Here is a 19,381-nt window from a genome sequence, read left to right as displayed (position 1 = left end):
GACCAAACCCACACAACAAACTTACTGTAGCTCACTAGCCGAACTATGGCTTTAAAGTAGATTTTTCCCTCTTACTGGGCATGCTTATCATAGTGGTTATACCTCATGGGCAGGAGTCTCTCTCAAGTCGTTTGTCAGACAACCTTTTCCTTCTCAGAGTCAGCACAAGACTGCCCAGGCTAAAGAGCCTTACCACAGGCGCACTAGAGGGAATTGCTGTCCTTTCGCTGAACAATATGAAGTAATACCTCCACCCCTTGAAAGACGTCTTTAGCAGCACTGCCATTTCTGCGTCCTCATGAACTGGCGCTAAAGTCAAAAGTTAGGTCAGAAAAGTGTTACACGCACAAAAAGGGACGTTTGATTTATTTTTCTCTCCTCCCGTTATGTGGATAGTTCAAAAACCAGTTTGCAAGTAACGCGATGATTTTGTTATTAGTTATCAACAGTAATGCGATACATTACTGCGTTACAGACAAAAGTAATCTGGTTAAAGTTACCCCCAACACTTGTGAAAACTTGTGAAAAGTTACAAGTAGGTCTTTAGATAAATAAGGACTGAAAAGGGGGAGAAGGGTTATGAAGGGCCATATGCCTGTGTTTGCCTTAGTCCTCAAAATTATTAAATCCGCCCCTGCCTATAATCATTTGTGACGTATCTGGATTGATGTGATGACTGACTGCAGTTTTTCGGGAGACCTTTTGGCAGAATATCAAGGCAGTAAGAGTCCTCCAGGTTTTTATGGTTGATCAAATTGTGTCATGCTATTTGAATTGATTTTAAGTGGGCATGGAAAAAACACCCTGTACCAGATATAGAGGCACTGACTGCCTGCATAATTTTTAATATTTGGTCAGTGAAGAAGAAGGCAAATTCATTTCATGCCCTGGTAGATAGAAGTTGAGAGGCTAATGACAGGAGCATGTTCATTATTATTGTTTTTGGCAATGATTTCAGAAGGACTGCCTTGTATTTCTCAATTCCAAATTATAAATGTGAAGTCTCTCTTTATAGATGTTGTTTTTTCCTTTCTCCTTAGTGGGTGCGATTGAATCAAAAACATTTGCAATTTTACAAGTCAAATTATCTACAAGCTCACTGATGGAGACCCAAGAGAGCATGGGTGTGGAAGAGAAAACCTGAATATTTCAATGGTGTTTTCAGTGATATATGCTGGGTAGAAAGAGCATGTCAAAACTGGCTTAGGACTTAAAGCCAATGGTGTAAGTGGACACCGAGGGGTGAGGCAAGGGGCTTGGGGTAACTTTGGTCCCAGCAGGGACCAGGGGTCTCATTTATAAAACTGTGCGTAGAAGAAATGTGACGCATGTGAGCGAGCTCAATGTACGACCCTTCAAACGCCCATAGTATGGTCAGTGAAACACCCCTCATTAATATTAATACTTACTGACAGCAGGAAGAAAAGGAGGCAAATTCTGACAGAAATGCTACAAAACAAAAAGTGTGACACTGACGTTCCTTTTGGTGAAGCTTAAGCATGTTGTTTGGTGGGTAAAAAACGCATTTTCACTCAACGCTTGTCCACCGGAGGACAGGGGGCACCGGAGCTCCACCCCATGCATAACCGGTCTGCAGGACGGACATCCCACTTGAGTAGTGACGATGCTGGCTGGAGGGGGACATACACACGCAAGACGGGATGACCCAGGTAATAAGTTGGATTCTCCCGTTTGAAAAAAGATTAAACCAAATGCATTCCACTTGTGTCTAATATGTTTTTACAATAAGCGCATCACATCCACACGCTGGCACACAGCGTTAGGCTCAAATACCATAAGGCAACGAACATCTGATAACAATAGGCAATATGAAACTATGCTCTCGTATTTGCTCGACTGCCACATTGAAAACGGCATTAATTTAAATGTAATCTGTCCTCCTGTTCACTTTATTTATGAGAATGAATTACACTGCATACAAGTATTATGTAATATGATTCCTATATTAAACTGTATAACATATTTGAGGCGTTCTTTTGCAGAAACAGACATCTGCGTTTGCGTTTATTATCCTAAATCTGGATCTTTCTGTGTGAGCTGCAAATGATCTTAAATTGTGTGTTTTTTTGCGCACTGCAGGAAAAGTTAATCAAACGGGTGTTTGTTTATTCAGAAAGGCTTTAAGCCTATAATACTCAGAGGTAATATTTCGATTTCTTTTACACAATAGTAGGCCTATTCATTTCAAACAGTTTCATCCTTCTGCCATGTGAGTCGCTGTTTCTCATTTCTCCTCTTGGTTCAGAGTTTACTTAGAGGACCGCACATTCTCCTGTCCTGTTTGTTTTTTATAGATCCCAACCTTTGCTTGGGAAGTGGTGTATGCAAGTTTCCAGCCCTGTTTTGTATATATGCACCGTTCATAAATGAGACCCCAGCTCTTTCATCTGGTCAGTGACTGGATGGAGTTTTTTGGGGGGGGTTAAGAAGGTGAATCCTCAAGTGTTTGTTACAGAGGAGACTCTTTCAGTTCCGATGTCTCCCATGATCAAACAAGGTTTCTGCTGTGCTGTTTTATGTCTTCTTTTAGTTTTTAGTCTTGTGTCTTGTCCTTGGCAGAGGGAACAGATTAGTGACGCAGGCAGTAAAATAGGTTTGAGATGAACAATTTTACTCCTGACTTGTTAAGGCGAAGTCAACCTGCTATAAAAAGATAAATGTGGTTCTAGAAAAAGTTGAATTGTCAATAAAGAGCCCTGAATGTACGGTACATGCAGTTGAGAGCCATGTGTCCGGTGTCAACAATCTGCTGAACCGCTCACCTCTTCTGACTGGTGGTAGAGGGCGACTGATAAACACCTCAGCATTCAGAGAGATGCCTGTGTTCAAAAATACCCCACTTCAGACTGTTTTACCATTTTTAACATCATTGATCTCTATGTGCAGTCTAATGTTTTTCATATTTGGATGTGCAAGATAGGCATTCTTTCTGCGAATTCAGAGATCTTATCCTTGGGAAAGTATTTTGTATGTATGTATTGTATGTATGTATCTGTATATGTATTTTTGTGTTCTTGCTGCTTCTTACATCTTTTATAGCAAGGTCACCCACATCGAGAGTTAGCAGTCCAATCCCTAGTTTTCCCTGTAGCCGTTTACTTTCTGATTTACTTTCCTTACACTGCTGTGTGAAGGTGAGAGGTTATCCGGGTCATAGGATGGAGATCCAGGGTCCTGCAACAGTGGTGCAGATCTGTTCTCCAGTTGCACATTCACTTGCTAGGGAGGTTTGTCGCTAACTCTTCCATTCGCAGTGGTCCGTGGCTGTTTCCTACTAAGAACATGGGTTGAAGAGGCGCTCTGCCTGGATGATACTGCAGGTCAGCCAGTCGCATCACAAATCTCAGGGAGCTTGGCCCTGCCTTTAACTCGTCCTAGAATTTTCCAGGAAAATTATTTACCATTAGGCTTTGAAACACAAGACTACCAGGGAAAACTACCACTTTTATATTTATTAACCGGTACGCAGGCCTCCTTCAGCACTGCAATTAGAAGGTGTGGAAAAATCTTCTGAACCCTTGGGTTAGGTAACTGGTTGACAATCCTTTGGCAGCAATGGCCTCAACCAAACATTTCTTGTAGTTGCAGATCACACCTGAACAACAGTCAGAAGGAACGTTAGACCATCCCTCTTTACAAAACTTTTTCAGTTCAGCAATATTCCTGGGGTGTCTGATGTGAATGGCTCGGGTTGAGGTCAGGAGTGGGCCACTCCAGAAGGCATATATTCTTCTGCTGAAGCCATTCTTTTGTTGATTTACTTCCGTGCTTTGGGTCGTTTTATTTGGGTCCTATTGCATTACCCATCTTCTGTTGACCTTCAATTGGTAGACAGATGGCCTTACATTTTCCTGCAAAATTTTTTGATAAACTTTGGAATTCATTTTTGTAACCATTCTGAGGCAGGGAAGCAGCCCAAAACCATGATTCCCCCTCCACCATACTTCACAGTTGGGAGGAGGTTTAATGTTGGTGTGCTGTGCCTTTTTCCTCCACATATAGGGTTGTGAGTTTCTTCTAAACAACTCATCTGACCACAGAATATTTTGCCAGTAGTGCTAGAACATCCAGGTGCATTTTTGCAAACTTCAGATGTGCAGCAATGTTTTTTGACAGCAATGGTTTCCCCCATGGTGTCCTCCCATGAACTCCATTCTTGTTCAGTGTTTTATGTATCATAGAGTCGTCAACAGAGATGTTAGCATGTTCAAGAGATTTCTGTAAGTCTTCAGCTGACACTCTAGAATCCTTCTATACCTGAGCATTCTGCAATGTGTTCGTGCAGTCATCTTTGCAGGACGGCCACTCTAAGGGAGAGTAGCAACAGTGTTGAACTTTCGCCATATATAGACAATGTGCATGAGCATCAAGGCTTTTAGAGGTACTTTTGTAACCCTTTCCAGCTTCATGTAAGTCAGCAATTCTTAATCTTAGGTCTTCTGAGAGCTATTTTGTCCGAGGCATGGTTCATCAGGCAATGCATCATGCGAAAAGCAAATTTAAAATTGGTATATTGGTGTTTGTTTTTTATAGGGCAAGGAAGCTCTAACCAACACCTACAATCTTGTCTCATTGATTGGACTCCAAGTAGCTTTTGGAAAAGTCATTAGCCTAGAGGTTCACATAACTTTCCATCATGCATTGTGAATGTTTACATGCATTTGCTGTGTGTATCTAGGTCACTCACTGTATATGTATAAATGTAATATTTTGGCTTTTTTATTGCCAAGAAAGTGCCTTAGTTTCCTAAAGTTTGCATGACAACCAAAACAATGGACTTTGTGTCCTTGTCCTTTTATGATATATTTTTCTAGCATTAGTGAGTGTTTGCAAGCTTGTTTACAACTAGTAGACAGCGTATTTATCCTTTCTTCTGGCACACTGCTCTCATAATTGCCATGACCTGGTTCTTAATATCTACATAAACATCTATCTCACTTTCAACAGGGAATAATCCAAATATTTGCATCATGGTGACATTGTTTAGACAAAGGTCTCTGCACAGGCTACATGCCATGTGTCATGTGGTGTTTTATAATCGCACGCAGAAACATCATTGATGTAAGCGCTTCTGGCTCTTGTCTAGTGTCATCTATAAAATCCACACAGTGGAGAACCCCAACATGATTTTACAATGACCTGCAATACCTGACCTTCTTACAGGGCTAGCTGGTGAACTACTGTAGCTGTCAAGCCAGTCACAATAGCTTCTCGGATTTCTATTTTCTTGTGCTGTTTACTCCCTGCATCTTTCTGTCATTCAATAAAACGTTTTATTGAAGAGGGGGAAAGTTTTCACTGGTAACAAACTTGCTAACTATCACTAGCAGGATAATACGTTTACACATAATATAATAATTCATTCTTATTATAACATTAACATATACATATAAAAACCTTAGTCTTAGTTTTATGGGGGCTATGTGCGGGACTATTTAGTGCCCAGGACAAGCAGATTGTGTAAAAGAAGTGAACTTGGCCTACGGGTATTAAAAGTCAAGCCAATGTGGAACTGTTGGGGGTGACTCCACTGGCTACAAAAAAAGTCTGATTGCATTGACGTCCATAAGCAATAACTCTACTTCTAACTTGATTTATTGCCTCAGTACACACTTTCCTAATGAGTTTATAATCACAGTTGCAAGTGTCAAGTCATCTTTAATACAGCATAATTCCTTAATTCCTTAAGTTAATTATTGTCCCATTCAGAGTTAAATAGCTGGGTATGCTTTAGGGAGTTGCTACCATGGCAAACTGTCAATCAGGATAGAGGTGTAGCAATGCATCTCTCTCACCAGCTCCACCCTCTTGTCCAAATATGATCACTTTTAGCTCCAAAAAACCAAGATGGTCAAGGCCAAGTTGCCAAACTTTACGGTTTCAAAACGTTAGCCCCCAAACCAATAGCTGACTTTACGGTGGCTACGTCCACTTGATTTCTAGTCTACACCGACTGACATACTGAGTTACCTGATTTTGACTGCTGAATATTATTATCAGGCTACCTCGTTGTCGATTACTGCTGGGTGGGAGGTCTTTTAGAGCGGTTGTCATAAAGTACCTCCATTGTGGAACAATAGAGACAAATATTTAAACCTGCAGGGGCTTCAAGGCAGCACAGCATGTTACTTGAGTGAATGTAGTAGTAGAGATTTGTGTGTGAGGCCAGGAGTTCAGCTACTGCTGCTGTGAGCATGTAAACATAACAGAGACTCTGTTCTGCCTGTGATCCATAGAGGCCTGGACTTGTTTCTTTTGAAGAGGAAAAACAAACAGAGGGTGACCGGACATACTGTAGGCAGGAAGGAAAAATACTTACAGTTACTTAATAGATTTACATGTAAGACAACATAGTGTTTTAGCAGAAGCCCCTAGTTGTTGTTTTAAGTTTTCAAGATGTTTATTTACTCACTAGGCAGAGTTAGTAGACTATTTGTGATCAAGACGCACCAACTGCTTTGGACTGATGGGTAATCAGTAATCATGAGAAAGTACATGCAACACTTTAAAGTCAGTAAATCACTACTATGTTTACTTCGAGAGCATACTGTATCTGTGTAATTACTGTTAAGCAACATGTCACTATGTATGGTTGCAGGTTGAATTTTGTGGGAAATGTGCTGCATTGCCTCATGACAAAAGAGAGGGTTGGTTTTGACACAAATCAGGAAGAATGTGCTACTCTTCTAGTTCAGTTTGAGGTTAAGTTTTCAGAATTTCAGGCAATGGCAGGTGGTGAAATGAATCAAGGTTTGATGAAAAAAAATCAGCTCTGACATGCAAACACATGGAGGGTGAGCGATAGGGACATGCTCTGTGTGACAGCAGGAAGCAAAGAGTTTAATATAAGTGTAAATATCCAATGTGTAACACAGCGGTGTCAGTATGCAACATAATGGACAGTTAAGTATGGACATGGACTTGACATCGGTACTGCAAATATCACTGTCTATCAAATCATGTGCCATTGATTACGTTAGGGTCAATTCATTGTTTTTGCTACGAACCTCAGATGGAAGCCGAGGGTGAGAAGGTTAGTACAATTAATAATTGTTCCAGGGCAAAAGAAAAAGAGGAAACAGGAGTAAGTTTGCAAAGAAAAGGGTAATTTATTTACAATAATTACCAAAAAGTGTCTCTTAACGCTCAATAAACAGAAAACAACTCCCAAAAGGGAAGCGAGCAACAAGGGTCTTTTTAAAGGGAACTAAGGTAATTGATAAACCCAAACGCAAAAGTAGTGATAGCAAACTAGCAAACTAGCACACAAGCACATGGTGCAAAACACAAACAGTAAATCACTACACTCAACCGCAGGACTTCCACTGTTGCCACTGCCGGTTACTTTCTCTGCCAACTGCCACACGCTCACCGCAGACTCCAAACACTCGGTAACACTGTCTCTTTTGCTGTAGACCACCATAGATCACACTCAGAGCAGCTTCCTTCTCCAGCCCTTATACTCTCCACTGATTAGGAGTGTGGAATCAGCCACGCTCCTCAGCCTGCTGGCTGCAGCATTGGGGTGGGACAAGGTCCTGCTTAGGGCAGAGAGGAAAAACACACAAACACAACACCCCACAGGTCGTAACAGTTTTAACATCAAAATAAAAATTTGAAAGAATGCAATCTTCTTTTAAAAAACAAAAGAGATGCAATTTTAATCGTATGTTACATCATTTACAGTGTCTGAACAAGCTGTAGCAACTAAAGGTTTGAGTCAGTCAAATGTTGATTTCACTGGCTATAATGGTTGCCAGCAAATTTACTCTGCTGTAGTTAATTCAATTCAGTGGGGCTTTATTGGCATGGGAAACAGATATTTACATTGCCAAGTGGGAAATAAAAACATATACATAAACAGTAGAATTGTGCTATACCTGTGTGCATGTCAAAGGTTGTTATTAAGTGCCTAGCAGTACAGCTGGGGAGGCTGTGTCTAGTGAGTATAGTGTATGGTATAGTGATATAGTTTATATGTGTGTGTGATGTATGGGTTTATAATTACTGCATGTGTGTGTGTGGCTTGTTAGTCCTAAAATCCTGTAGCCTCAAACACCTCGCAAAACCACTTAGAAATATATACTTTTTAAAACTGAAAAAGGTCACCTTACAGTTTCAAACTGTCTGATATATATAGGGTCGGTCCATTTGGCGATTGGATCGCTTATCAACGATTGAAGGGAAGATCAGCAAATGGTTTTTCATACACTAACTCTACTAACTTGCTGTCAGAACTATGACATAATGATGACATAAAAGCAGTCTCTAGAATCTGCACCACTCTGCAGTGTTTCCCATTCACTGATTTATTTGTGGCGACACTACAAGCCTCAATATCAATGCTGACCGCCACATACTATTTAATGAGTAAAATAATAATTCACTGTGTGGCTGTGCGCTGCACATATATTCACACAGCACCTCCGCTTGCTCTCTCTCTCTCTCTCTCTCTCTCTCTCACACACACACAAACACATTGACACGGAGCCGTGTGTTTATAGAAAACCTAATGCATTGAAGTTAACTCTGAGAAGTTAGTCTTTCTATTTTCTTAACACAACGCTGTCAATGTCAGAGACAGATATGTTAACGTTAGAATACAACTGGGTTGTCGAAGTACATAGCCAATTGCACCCTCCTTCTCCACGCCGCATGTGCGCGGCGCCACAGTTACACGGTAATTCTGTGTGAAACCACTGTACTGTGCTTTTACAGATGTTTCTGGTGGTTTCTCTTAAAGCTAATAGGCCTTTTTCTTCCATGCTAGCATTTCACTGTACTTGCTGCAACGTAACACCGCCCCCCGGCGATCAGATCGCCAATCGGTGATCTCAAGTAGCCATGATCAGATGATATGAAAATACAGACGATCGTCCAATCCTAGTATATACATATATATATCAAACATACAGAACTCACAAGCTCTAACAATGAGAACATTTATTAAAATGCTAATATGAAAAATTCTCCTAGCCCATCATGAAGATGTAAACAGTTTTCAAATAGTCAAACACAAATACCTGTGTCTAACAGGAGGAAGGAAAGTCCTTCTCTGGATGAATCACTCGGTTTTGCAATTCAAACTCATCCTCCTGCACAACAACATGACCCTGTACAACCCAAGTAGAGACTCCTGCATAGCATGAGGCCACTCCAGCACAGCAAACAAACTCAAAGTGTAGTAAATTCGTATTGAAGAAGCAGCAATTTATTCAATATTCTCAGCCATTAACATGTAGCTCTAATTTAGCTTGGTTTAACACTAAGCCGTGTCTCTGGATCAGTCAAGAGATAATGTAAAAAAACTGGCTAATAAATAAAACAGATAAAGTACAGAAAATGAGAAGCAATGACTTTATATGTGAAACATTTATTACATACACAACTAATAACTACTAGATACACAAATTAATGGATAAATGTAGCCATCAGTGTTATGAATACAGCAATGAAAAATGGACAACGATTGCATACCAGTGACCAGTGGATAACTATGGCATTGACCAGTGAAATTATCTTTATGCACTGTTCAGCAACTGAGAGGTTATTTGGGGAGCATGAGTAAATATATATATATATATATATATATATATATATATATAAAATAATAATAATGAGAATACCAAATAAAATCCATACATGTCAGTATGAATACATTTAAGACGCACACAGGTGTGAGATTTCACTTCCCACTTTACATCTTCTTTCTGTAGTAGTGGATTTTGGTAACTAGTCCTGGTTAGTTCAGTTCTACATCAAAATCAACGTGTTGAAATAAAACTGGTTTGTTTATGTTCAGAAGAAAGTGAAGACAGGATGATTGGGGGACAGATATTTTACACAAGACAAATGACACTTGACTCTTGATTCTAGATTCTAATTCATGACACCAGTTGATATCTACTGGAAACTGACTGAAAGTATTTCACGGTGCTGATATTTTTCTCTTGTTGAGTCAATAATAAACAAAAAATACTTTTTTTTTTGAAGTGTGTGTAGTGTGTAAAAACTTCTACAACTGTCAAATAAATGTAATGGTTTAAAAGAACAATATTTTCCACTTAAATGTAGTGCACTACAAACATCAGAAGCACAAAATGGACATACTCAGTAAAGTAAAAGTACCCCAAAATTGTACCATAGTCATTTTATCCATGGTATGATACCATAATTAGACTAGGGCCACATATAAGGATTATTTTCATTTATTCATCATCAATTAATCTACCAGTTATATTCTCAATCAACTGATTATTCATTCATTATTCATTCATTCTATAAAATGCTTTAGCAGATGCTTCATTAAATTAGATGCAGAATTGTTCGCAGTCTAAAGCTTTATGTTGGTTGCATATATTTACAATGGACGAAAATGTTCTTTGGACCTTAGACTGTGACACACAATGGCAATGCTTACAGCTGTCAAAAGAACTCTTATCTCTCTGGTTCTCCATTCTTCCTTTAGCTTTTTGGCTAGCTGCCGACTTTAACAACGTAATGTCCGGCAGTCGCGCATTCACGTCAAGAACAACAAAATGGCGTTCTGGTAACACAGCGTTACTTGGATTAATAACTGTAATAACACTACTGTTAGTAATCCCTTGCCTACCTGTTCCTTGGAAAAGTAATGTTATAGTAATGTTACCTGGACTGCCCAAGAATCATTGCTATAATATTATCATCATTATTATTATTATTATTATTATTATTATTATTATTACTGCCCAACACTGCAGAGCACAGGGTGGCATCGTTAGATGTCTTATTCATTGTGAATTCTTTCCATTTTGCATGAAAGAATTTGTTAAGATTAACTGATTAACAAAATGCTCTTGGTTGAATAAATGATAACAATTAATCACAGCACCAGTAAATCACACAGATAAGATAAAATATACTTTTTTGATCATATGCAGGCAGATTGAAAGACACAGCTTTACGAAGATACAGATATGTAGTGTCTGTATTTTCCAGTTATAATCCTTTTCATAAAGTCAATATGGTTGGCAGTTCTTCAGCTGACCGACTGCAATCTTTCTTAAAAAATGCAAAAGAAGATAAGTGATATTCTGTATTTTATATATTTTAAATATTGCAGGGAGTAATAGAACAAGAAGGAGCAACCACAGTGAGCAGCAAGATGACCAACTCCACTGTGCTCCACTGTTGTGTGGAAAACCACTTGCAGCATCAGACCACAGTTGCTCATGGCAAGATTTAAAAAAAAGATTGACAAACTGCTTTATTTAAACAGTGTAAGTATACTTGGCTGCACTGTAAACAGATACACCAGCTCCTCTTCTGATGTATTTCTGACAAAGTAGCTGATTAAACAGTGTTTGCTGCCCCCATAATTCTGAGTTGTTGTTACCACCAGTAACCAGGGGGCTGTCACCAAATCAGCCAGGACTGAAATCTTAAGAGTGTAACTGAAATACATTTTGCAACCCAAGAGAGTCAGCCTTTAAAGGTTTTAAGAAGTTAAAATAGTGTTCAGATGTTCTGCATTATTTATGCATTTTGAGTACAGTTTCTCTCACAGCACTGCAGATGAATTTAAGCCTGCTGGCGAACTGCAGGGGGTATTGAACTTCTAACCCAGGCAGTGTTAGTACGATGCTCCTATTAATCTACACAGTGACCAGCCCACTTCTTCTCCCCCCTCGCTCTCTGACTTCCTCATCTTCCCCTTTCACTTCAGTTTTCTTCTCCTCCCTCTGACATCCTCATCTTTCCCTTTTTCACTTGACTTTTCTCACACACACCTTCTCTCCACTGGGTGTCATTCAGTGTTGTCAAAACAGGCAAACCCTCCATAGCAGCAGGGCGCATACTGAACCAGCTTATATGTGATTTTCTACACATGCACCACACAGTATATTCACAAATCTGCACACTCGAAACGATGTTATTGGAGCAATTTGATTGTTTCCTCCTTTTCAGTGTACATCATTATGTCACTAGACTCAACTGTCCCAAATTATTTATTGTCCTGCTCTTTACATTAAGTGGAAACGATAACACTTGTATTTGATTTCCATATTGTAAGACCTCTTGTGTGGGAAAATGTTTCTACACTGATGCAGACTATTTGCTGTTGCCTGGCTCATGAATGCATCGGAAGATGACAATTGTTAGCCTTGGCACTGCTTCAGTTAGTTTTTGTGGCGCAGGAGTGATGAATAGAGGAGTTAAAAGACACAGAAGGAAGATGAGACGGACAAACAAAAGACAAGAAGAACAGATGAGAGCTGTGTGGTGTAGAAAAGCAGGAGAGAGTAAAACCAGACACAGCAGACACTGCAGCTGATGATAGTGATGATGTTGATCATGATGATTACACAAAAGCTTAAGACACTCACTGGATACGTACCAGCTGATGTCACATTCACTTTTGCTTTTGTCTAATGCCAAGTGTCTCTTAGCTACACAATATCCCTCCCCTAATCATTTCCAATTCTCTCAAAACACAAATCACAACACTTCTGAGTCAAGTATGTGCATTTTAATCAAAGCCAGGGAAATTGGCCTACTCATTTCTAAGACCTCACACTGTACAAACTGAGGGAGGAGGTATGTAATTTCTGACTACCATCTTTGTTTGGATTAGCAAACCGAGTCAGAACTTTGTAAACTTCATCTAGATGGTTAGACGGGTCTTTGAGCGTTCTGGAAAAACCTTCAGAACAATGGTCAGTGTTGTCAAATCAAATTTTGGATTCAGAATACATCACATCTGTTGCACCCTCCATGCTGCTTTGAGTTTACTCATCTTTTTAGTAGCTGTTCATGATCTTTTCCCTTCAGATTTTAGTGATAATCTAGGTTAACCAATATTTTTTTTTTTAGATATTAAGAACTCATGATCTGATTATTTTCCATGCATTCTGCATCATTTTGCAGAAACAAGCATCATGTGTTGATGTTTGTGAGAGTCTGCCTTGATCATTTCCTGGCAGAAATGAATAATTAACTGGAATCACTGACAACCCTATGGCTAAATAAATTTTAATATTCAGAATTAAAGTCTAAGTAGCTTAATAAAATCAACGTCTTTTTTGTGTCGGCTAGTTTCTTTTTGTGTTTACCAGTGAAAATCAACAGATACGCACAAAGGGTAATTTTGGAAACACATCTGTGCGTAAAACGTGTTGGGCACACATGTATGTACACTGTATAGAAAAAACAGCACTTACACCAAACTCATGCACTACTTAAAGCTGGAAACTCCAGAGTCATATTAATATTTTACACCTGATGTGTAAAGAGCAACTATGGAAAACGTCTGCGGGCAAAGCAAATACACAAAACAGCGATAAAACACGTTTCCGACACCCACCTGAAGCACTGTCTTAATGGTGACAGGGGAGACGATCGCGGTGCATATCTTCTCGCCTTTACGCATCACCTGGCCCATGATGAAGAGCATCGGCGTGGCAAGAGCGAAGGACGCGAGCCACATGGCGCTGATGAGCTTCTTGGTGCGGCTGCGGGACATGATGCTCTTGGCTTTGAACGGGTGGCAAATGGCCATGTAGCGCTCCACGCTCAGGCTGGCGATGTTGAGCGCGGTGGCGTACGAGCAGCTGTCCCGGAGGAAGTAGTAACCCCTGCAGACGGCGTCCCCGAACACCCACGGGTGGTGGAACCAGATGAAGTTGTAGAGCTCGATGGGCATGGAGAGGACGAGGATCAGCAGGTCGGAGACAGCGAGGCTAGCCAGGTGATAGTGCACGGTGCTCTGGAGGTTCTGCAGAGTCTTTTTGGTCAGCAGGGTGTACAGTGTGATGGAGTTCCCCAAAGAGCCGACAGCGAACAAGGCCATGTAGATGACTGTGACTATCACCCTGGAGTAAACGTCCGTGTTGACTTCCAAGTCTTCCTCCTCCGTGTTGGAAGCGGCGGTGGTGTTCTGAAATGGAAACTGTGAGTTATTCCCCAAAAGTCGCTGCGCTAGCTCGCCCAAGTCGCGCCCTAACAGCGTGGAGTTTATAAAGTCCATAATGCCTCTATGTCTGACACCGTGGACACAGAAAGTATGATTGTTTAAACGGAGTCATTTGTTGGGTTTTCAGGCATGTTCTATCGGAGTAAAACGGGTTCAGTCTCTTGAAAGTCAGAGAGCAGCTTTTATATTTGGGATGACAGGAGGCGTGCTCCATCTGCTGCGATGACGCACAGCTATTCAGTGAGAGGAGCCCTTGCCATTTTGTCCGTTCGTGTTTCACCTTGGAAACCTAAAATAACGTTAAGGACCAGTCACTTGAAAAGGGCATTTAATTTTAAGTACACTTTCTGAGAAACACTTTTTGTTTTGTATGTGCCACTGTCAACCAGAACTCTATTTCTCCCTTACTGAATGTGTGTGCATGAGATTCGTTCCTCATCTCTTACTCAGACACAAAAGTGCTAATAAATAATGTTAGGTGACAGCTGGACACCCCGCTAGAGTGTATCTGATTGTGTTAGAGGAATCAGTTAGGATTGTGTCTTCAGTAATGATCCAGTCTCAGTGGAGAAATTTTATCACTGGGCAGGCAGAGAGGAAATGTTAGCTATCTAATGGTTACTTCACAACATCTGCCACTGCTGAGACCAATGTAGCAAAACATGCCTCCTCTATCTGACACACACAAACACACACACACATGCACACACACACCTCTTTACACACAGCGGTACATCTCAAGAAGTGAATGTGCTGTTATGCATTCAATAATTTTAATGGAGCTCATTATTTATCATGTGTGTTACATGTATGGGCACACACGTATTGTAACACATTAAAGCATGTGGGCGGTTATGTGCTGCAGTATAACACTGTTTCTCTCCTGAAGGATTCTCCTTGGCATCAACAAGCTGGTGATATTCTTTAGACTGTGAGGAAAAGCCCTTATACTTAAATAAGAAATGTCTTTGGCCCCAGAGCCAGTGTCTCTTACAGAGTCAAATGTGTTTGGCTGACAGGATGTCACAAAAAGAAGAAAACATATAGCATTACTTATTATAACTGTCAGGCCAGTTCACAGTTACAGTTAAGAATAATTGGTTGTACTGTACTGTAACTCTGTAGTACCTGTAATTATGATGTTTACTGTGAGACGGGATGTCTTTTTTATCAACGTTTTTTTCCTTATCTCATCTAAGGGGTCAGTGAGGTGGAGGACAGTTAGGTGAGAAGACACAAATAAATTCACACATTGGATTTATTTTCCCTTTCAAGTCAATTGAAGAGTTAGCTGTTTATGATCTTTTCCCTTTAGATTTTAGTGATAATCTAGGTCAACCAATATCTTTTTTAGATATTAAGAACTCATGATCTGATTATTTGCCATGCATTCTGCATCATTTTGCAGAAACAAACATGATGTGTTGATGCTTGTGAGAGTCTGTCTTGATCATTTCCTGGCAGAAGTGAATAATGAACTGGAATCATATGGCTAAATAAATTTTAATTTTCAGAATTAAAGACTAAGTAGCTTAATAAAATCAACTCTTTTTTGTGTCGCTAGTTTCTTTTTGTATTTTCCAGTGAAAATCAACAGATACGCACAAAAGATAATTTTGGTAAAATCTGAAATAAACGTAATATTAAAAACATTTTTTTGGAAATGTTTTACTTGGTTGCAAATAACATAAATCATAACATTATGATATTTTTTACAACTCATTTTCCACTTCTGCCTGCATAAGGGTTAACTAAATAAGACAACAACAGGAGGGAATTCGCATGGCATCCCCGCAAAACTAGATGAAGACCTATCAGGTAAAGTTATGTATAATTTTAAGTAAAGTTAAATAGGCTACAGCTGTTTAGCGCACAGAAGCCGTTGCCATGGTTACTATCCATAGAGCACCTGCCGTTTACTAGTGGAGCGCTCGTCTCTCTTTCTGATCATCGGAGCAGAATACCTCGTGGGGCCAAGCAACTATGTTCTGATTTTAAGAACGTTCCTAAGACCGACATCTTCCCCAATACTAATCAGCATGCAGTGTGTACAATCTACTTTGCTATGGCATTTGATTGCTTTTATTTATCTACTTCTCCCACTCACTGCATCCAGCGTAGTCTGCCGAAGCCTCCCTCCGCTGCTTGTTTGGGTGGGTGATTTGCTGGCTGTAATAAATAATAATGATAATAAAAACTGTTAACTTGCACTAAAATAATTGTTGGATTTAATTAATTAATGCAATATAAAATAATGATGTTTGAATGGGCATGAGAAAAGCAACAAGAGGAAAGAAACTGAATAAACAACGCTGTCGGTTATGTCTGATACATATCATACAGGCAAACACAAAAGAAAACTCGAAAACTCGAAAATGAAAAGTTCAGTGATTTAGGCCATTTGTTTCTCTCTAACAGAGTTATAACTCTTATCAGCTGGATTGTCAGCTGTTTGTATATATTGCTGAATTTCAGTATCAACTCTGTATATTTCTGTTTTAAGGATGATCGCACATTTATGTGATCATCTTACATTTCCTGTTTTTCAGGATTATACCGAGAGTGACATTTTAAAACCAGCATGTTAGAAGATAATAAACTGTTCATCTGGATGTTTAGCGTATAGCTAATGCTGCAGAATGTGTATTCTATGATGAACCATAACATAATTCCTATAAAGGCCTGTTGATGATGGTAACTTTTTTATTATGATGACATCACACAGTTGCTGCAGATTTGTCGGCTGCACATCCATGATGCGAATCATCCCAAGGTGCTCTATTGGATTGAGATGTGGTGACTGTGGAGGCCTTTGGAGTACAGTGAACTCACTGTCATGTTCTAGAAACCAGTTTGAGATGATTTGAGCTTTGTGATGTGGTGCATTATCCTGCAGGAAGTAGCCATCAGGAGATGGGTACACTGTGGTCATAAGGGATGGACGTACTCAGCAACAATACTCAGGTAGGCTGTCGCTTTTAAACGATGCTCAGTTGGCACAAGGGGCTCAAAGTGTGTCAAGAAAATATCCCCCACACTATTACACCACCACCACCAGCCTGAACCATTGATACAAGACAGGACGGATCCATGCTTTTATGTTGTTTACGCCAAATTCTGACCCTTCCATCTGAATGTTGTAGCTGAAATTGAGTGATCAGACCAGGCAACGTTTTTCCAATCTTATATTGTCCAATTTTGGTGAGCCTGTGTGAATTTTAGCCTCAGTTTCCTGTTCTTAGCTGACAGGTGTGGCACTCTAAACTCTAAATCAACTGTGGAATCTGTACACATTTAAAGTTGTCTCTTGTGTATCAGGAGCTAACTTGGTGTAAGCAACCTAGTCAGTCAACACGAAAGTCATACAGTTTTAAGGTTAAGTGTGCATCTATTCTCTGTATGTGCCTTTCTGCGTGTTTGGGAAACAAACATTTCAGTAGTGTTAAATAAATAAACTTCACCCCAAATTTGTATTTTCTTCAGGAAATAAAGGAAAGTTTATTTTTCAGCAGATGGGCTGTTGTTAGGGTTTGAAACAAGATTAAAAATTAATCTAGCACCGTGAAATATAAATGGCAGAAAAACATTCATGAACTAAGCAGCGAGCAAAAGGTTTTTACCTGACAGAAGCAATGTAAAACAAATGGTTCTTTGGTCAAAAGACTGAAGATCTATCTAATCTGAATGCCTGGTTCAGTACATATACAGTTAATATACTATAATGTACATCTGAAAGAAAAACCCAGAATGAAAGGGTAATGAGCCAAAAGCTATTTTACTTACAAACAGAAACAACACACTTTACTGTTCTAATTTTTGTTCATCACTGTGGTTCCAAAATAATAATAAAAAAATAAAAATAGGGTATATTAATTTATTTGTATTGTCTTCTCTTGTTCAGCACATACACATTTTGTTTTGGTTTGTTTTAAGATCGGATCAACACAGTAAACAGAACATTCCAACATTTACCACAATGCAAAGTGATAGGTATTCTGTATTCATACAGAAATACCACAATAAACGCAGGAACACCAGCATACAGGCTGTGGCTTTTCTCCAGACATGTTCAGGCCATAGGTTCAGGCTCTGTTACTTCAATGTTCCCGTGTCAGAGGCAGATCAACACCGGCGCCGTACCTTTCATTCAGCACAACAAGCCGCCTATCGACTCAATACTCCCGAAAAAAGGCAGAGTGACAGCGGCTCTAGACAGACAGGGAGAACAGACAGAGCTGGAAACTCAGGTAAACTCCCACTGCAACGTTACAGTAGTAGTTACTATCTATGAATCTGTCACCGGAGGCTCACAGCACAGCTACATGTATTGGATGATAGTTAAATGGTTAGTGAGCTGGAATGGATATTATAATGAGAATGTGTCAAACTTTATAATAGTTAGACCGCAGTAAGTAACTTTACTGTAACTAGTGATAGTGGATGGCTCTTCCTCTTTGTTATTGTGACAGATTTGTTGCAGTGTTTTATGTTATATGGGTCACGTTAGTTACAGCGACTGAGAGGTGGAGAAGCTTTGTACTTGAGTATTGGTAAAACCACAATAAACATAAACTGAATGTTACGAAGAACACAGCGACAGGTCCGAGCCACTGTAGCGTTTGCTGGCTGCCCAGGCTGCATCCCTATAGGTTACCTTTAGTAAACAATTCGCTCCACATATGCTTTTTGCCGTTACATCCTTACAGGATAGTTACATGGGTGGCGTTAGTTGGTGAAGTAATGTGGAAAGCGATATAACTTTGCACCGGATAACATTAACAACTGCTCGGTGTTAGCCGGCAAGCTAAAGTGACTTTCTCTGTGTTTCTCCAGCTTTACTAATGCTCACTTTGTTCTTACTTGACATCATCTGAACCTGTTTGGTCTGATGGGCTTCAGCACATAAACCTTTATTGTTGTTTTGTATCCTTACCTGGAGCCTGTGTTTTGCTGTGAGCTGGTTGTTTTGTGGTGTGGACTGTGGACTGTGGACAATATTTAAAAGTCAAAGTAAACAGAAGGAGAGAAGGCCTTTCCTTGTCAGTCCACCCCATCAGCACAATGAGGACTCCAGGTCTGTGCAGCTCTTTGGCACCAGGTGGGACATCTGATCCACAGTGTGACTCTGGGAGGAAAATGTGTAATAAATTCTTCAGGTGATAAAAAATATAAAGTAAATACAGATGATTCTTTAATGAATAGAATATTGTGTTAAGTTAATTTTCTAACGTAATTAAATTCAAAAAGTGAATCTTTGACATATTCTAGATTCATTACACAAAGCGAAGCATTTCAAACTTTATGTTTTTATCTTGATCATTACGGTTTACAGCTCATGGAAATAAAAACTCCACTATCTCAAAATGTATTAAAATTTTAGAATAAATACATTTCTGTATTATAAATTAT

At 39.7% G+C, this 19,381-nt stretch overlaps 1 protein-coding gene across 1 annotated transcript in view; it reads right to left on the bottom strand.

Moving 5' to 3' along the window:
- Positions 1-14,174, bottom strand: part of ntsr1 (neurotensin receptor 1 (high affinity)) — a 63,290-nt gene extending 49,116 nt beyond the window's left edge. The window contains exon 1 of the mRNA XM_046057614.1: positions 13,364-14,174. Within this exon, the coding sequence (XP_045913570.1) occupies positions 13,364-14,026 (663 nt within the window). The 5' untranslated portion in view covers positions 14,027-14,174. The remainder of the gene's footprint in view (positions 1-13,363) is intronic.
- Between the last annotated feature and the right edge of the window lie 5,207 nt (positions 14,175-19,381).

Source organism: Micropterus dolomieu, linkage group LG08, assembly GCF_021292245.1.
Source record: "Micropterus dolomieu isolate WLL.071019.BEF.003 ecotype Adirondacks linkage group LG08, ASM2129224v1, whole genome shotgun sequence".
In the NCBI taxonomy this organism is placed as follows: domain Eukaryota; kingdom Metazoa; phylum Chordata; class Actinopteri; order Centrarchiformes; family Centrarchidae; genus Micropterus; species Micropterus dolomieu.
Note: the sequence above shows the minus strand (reverse complement) of the source record. Positions and strands in the feature narration are given on the sequence as shown.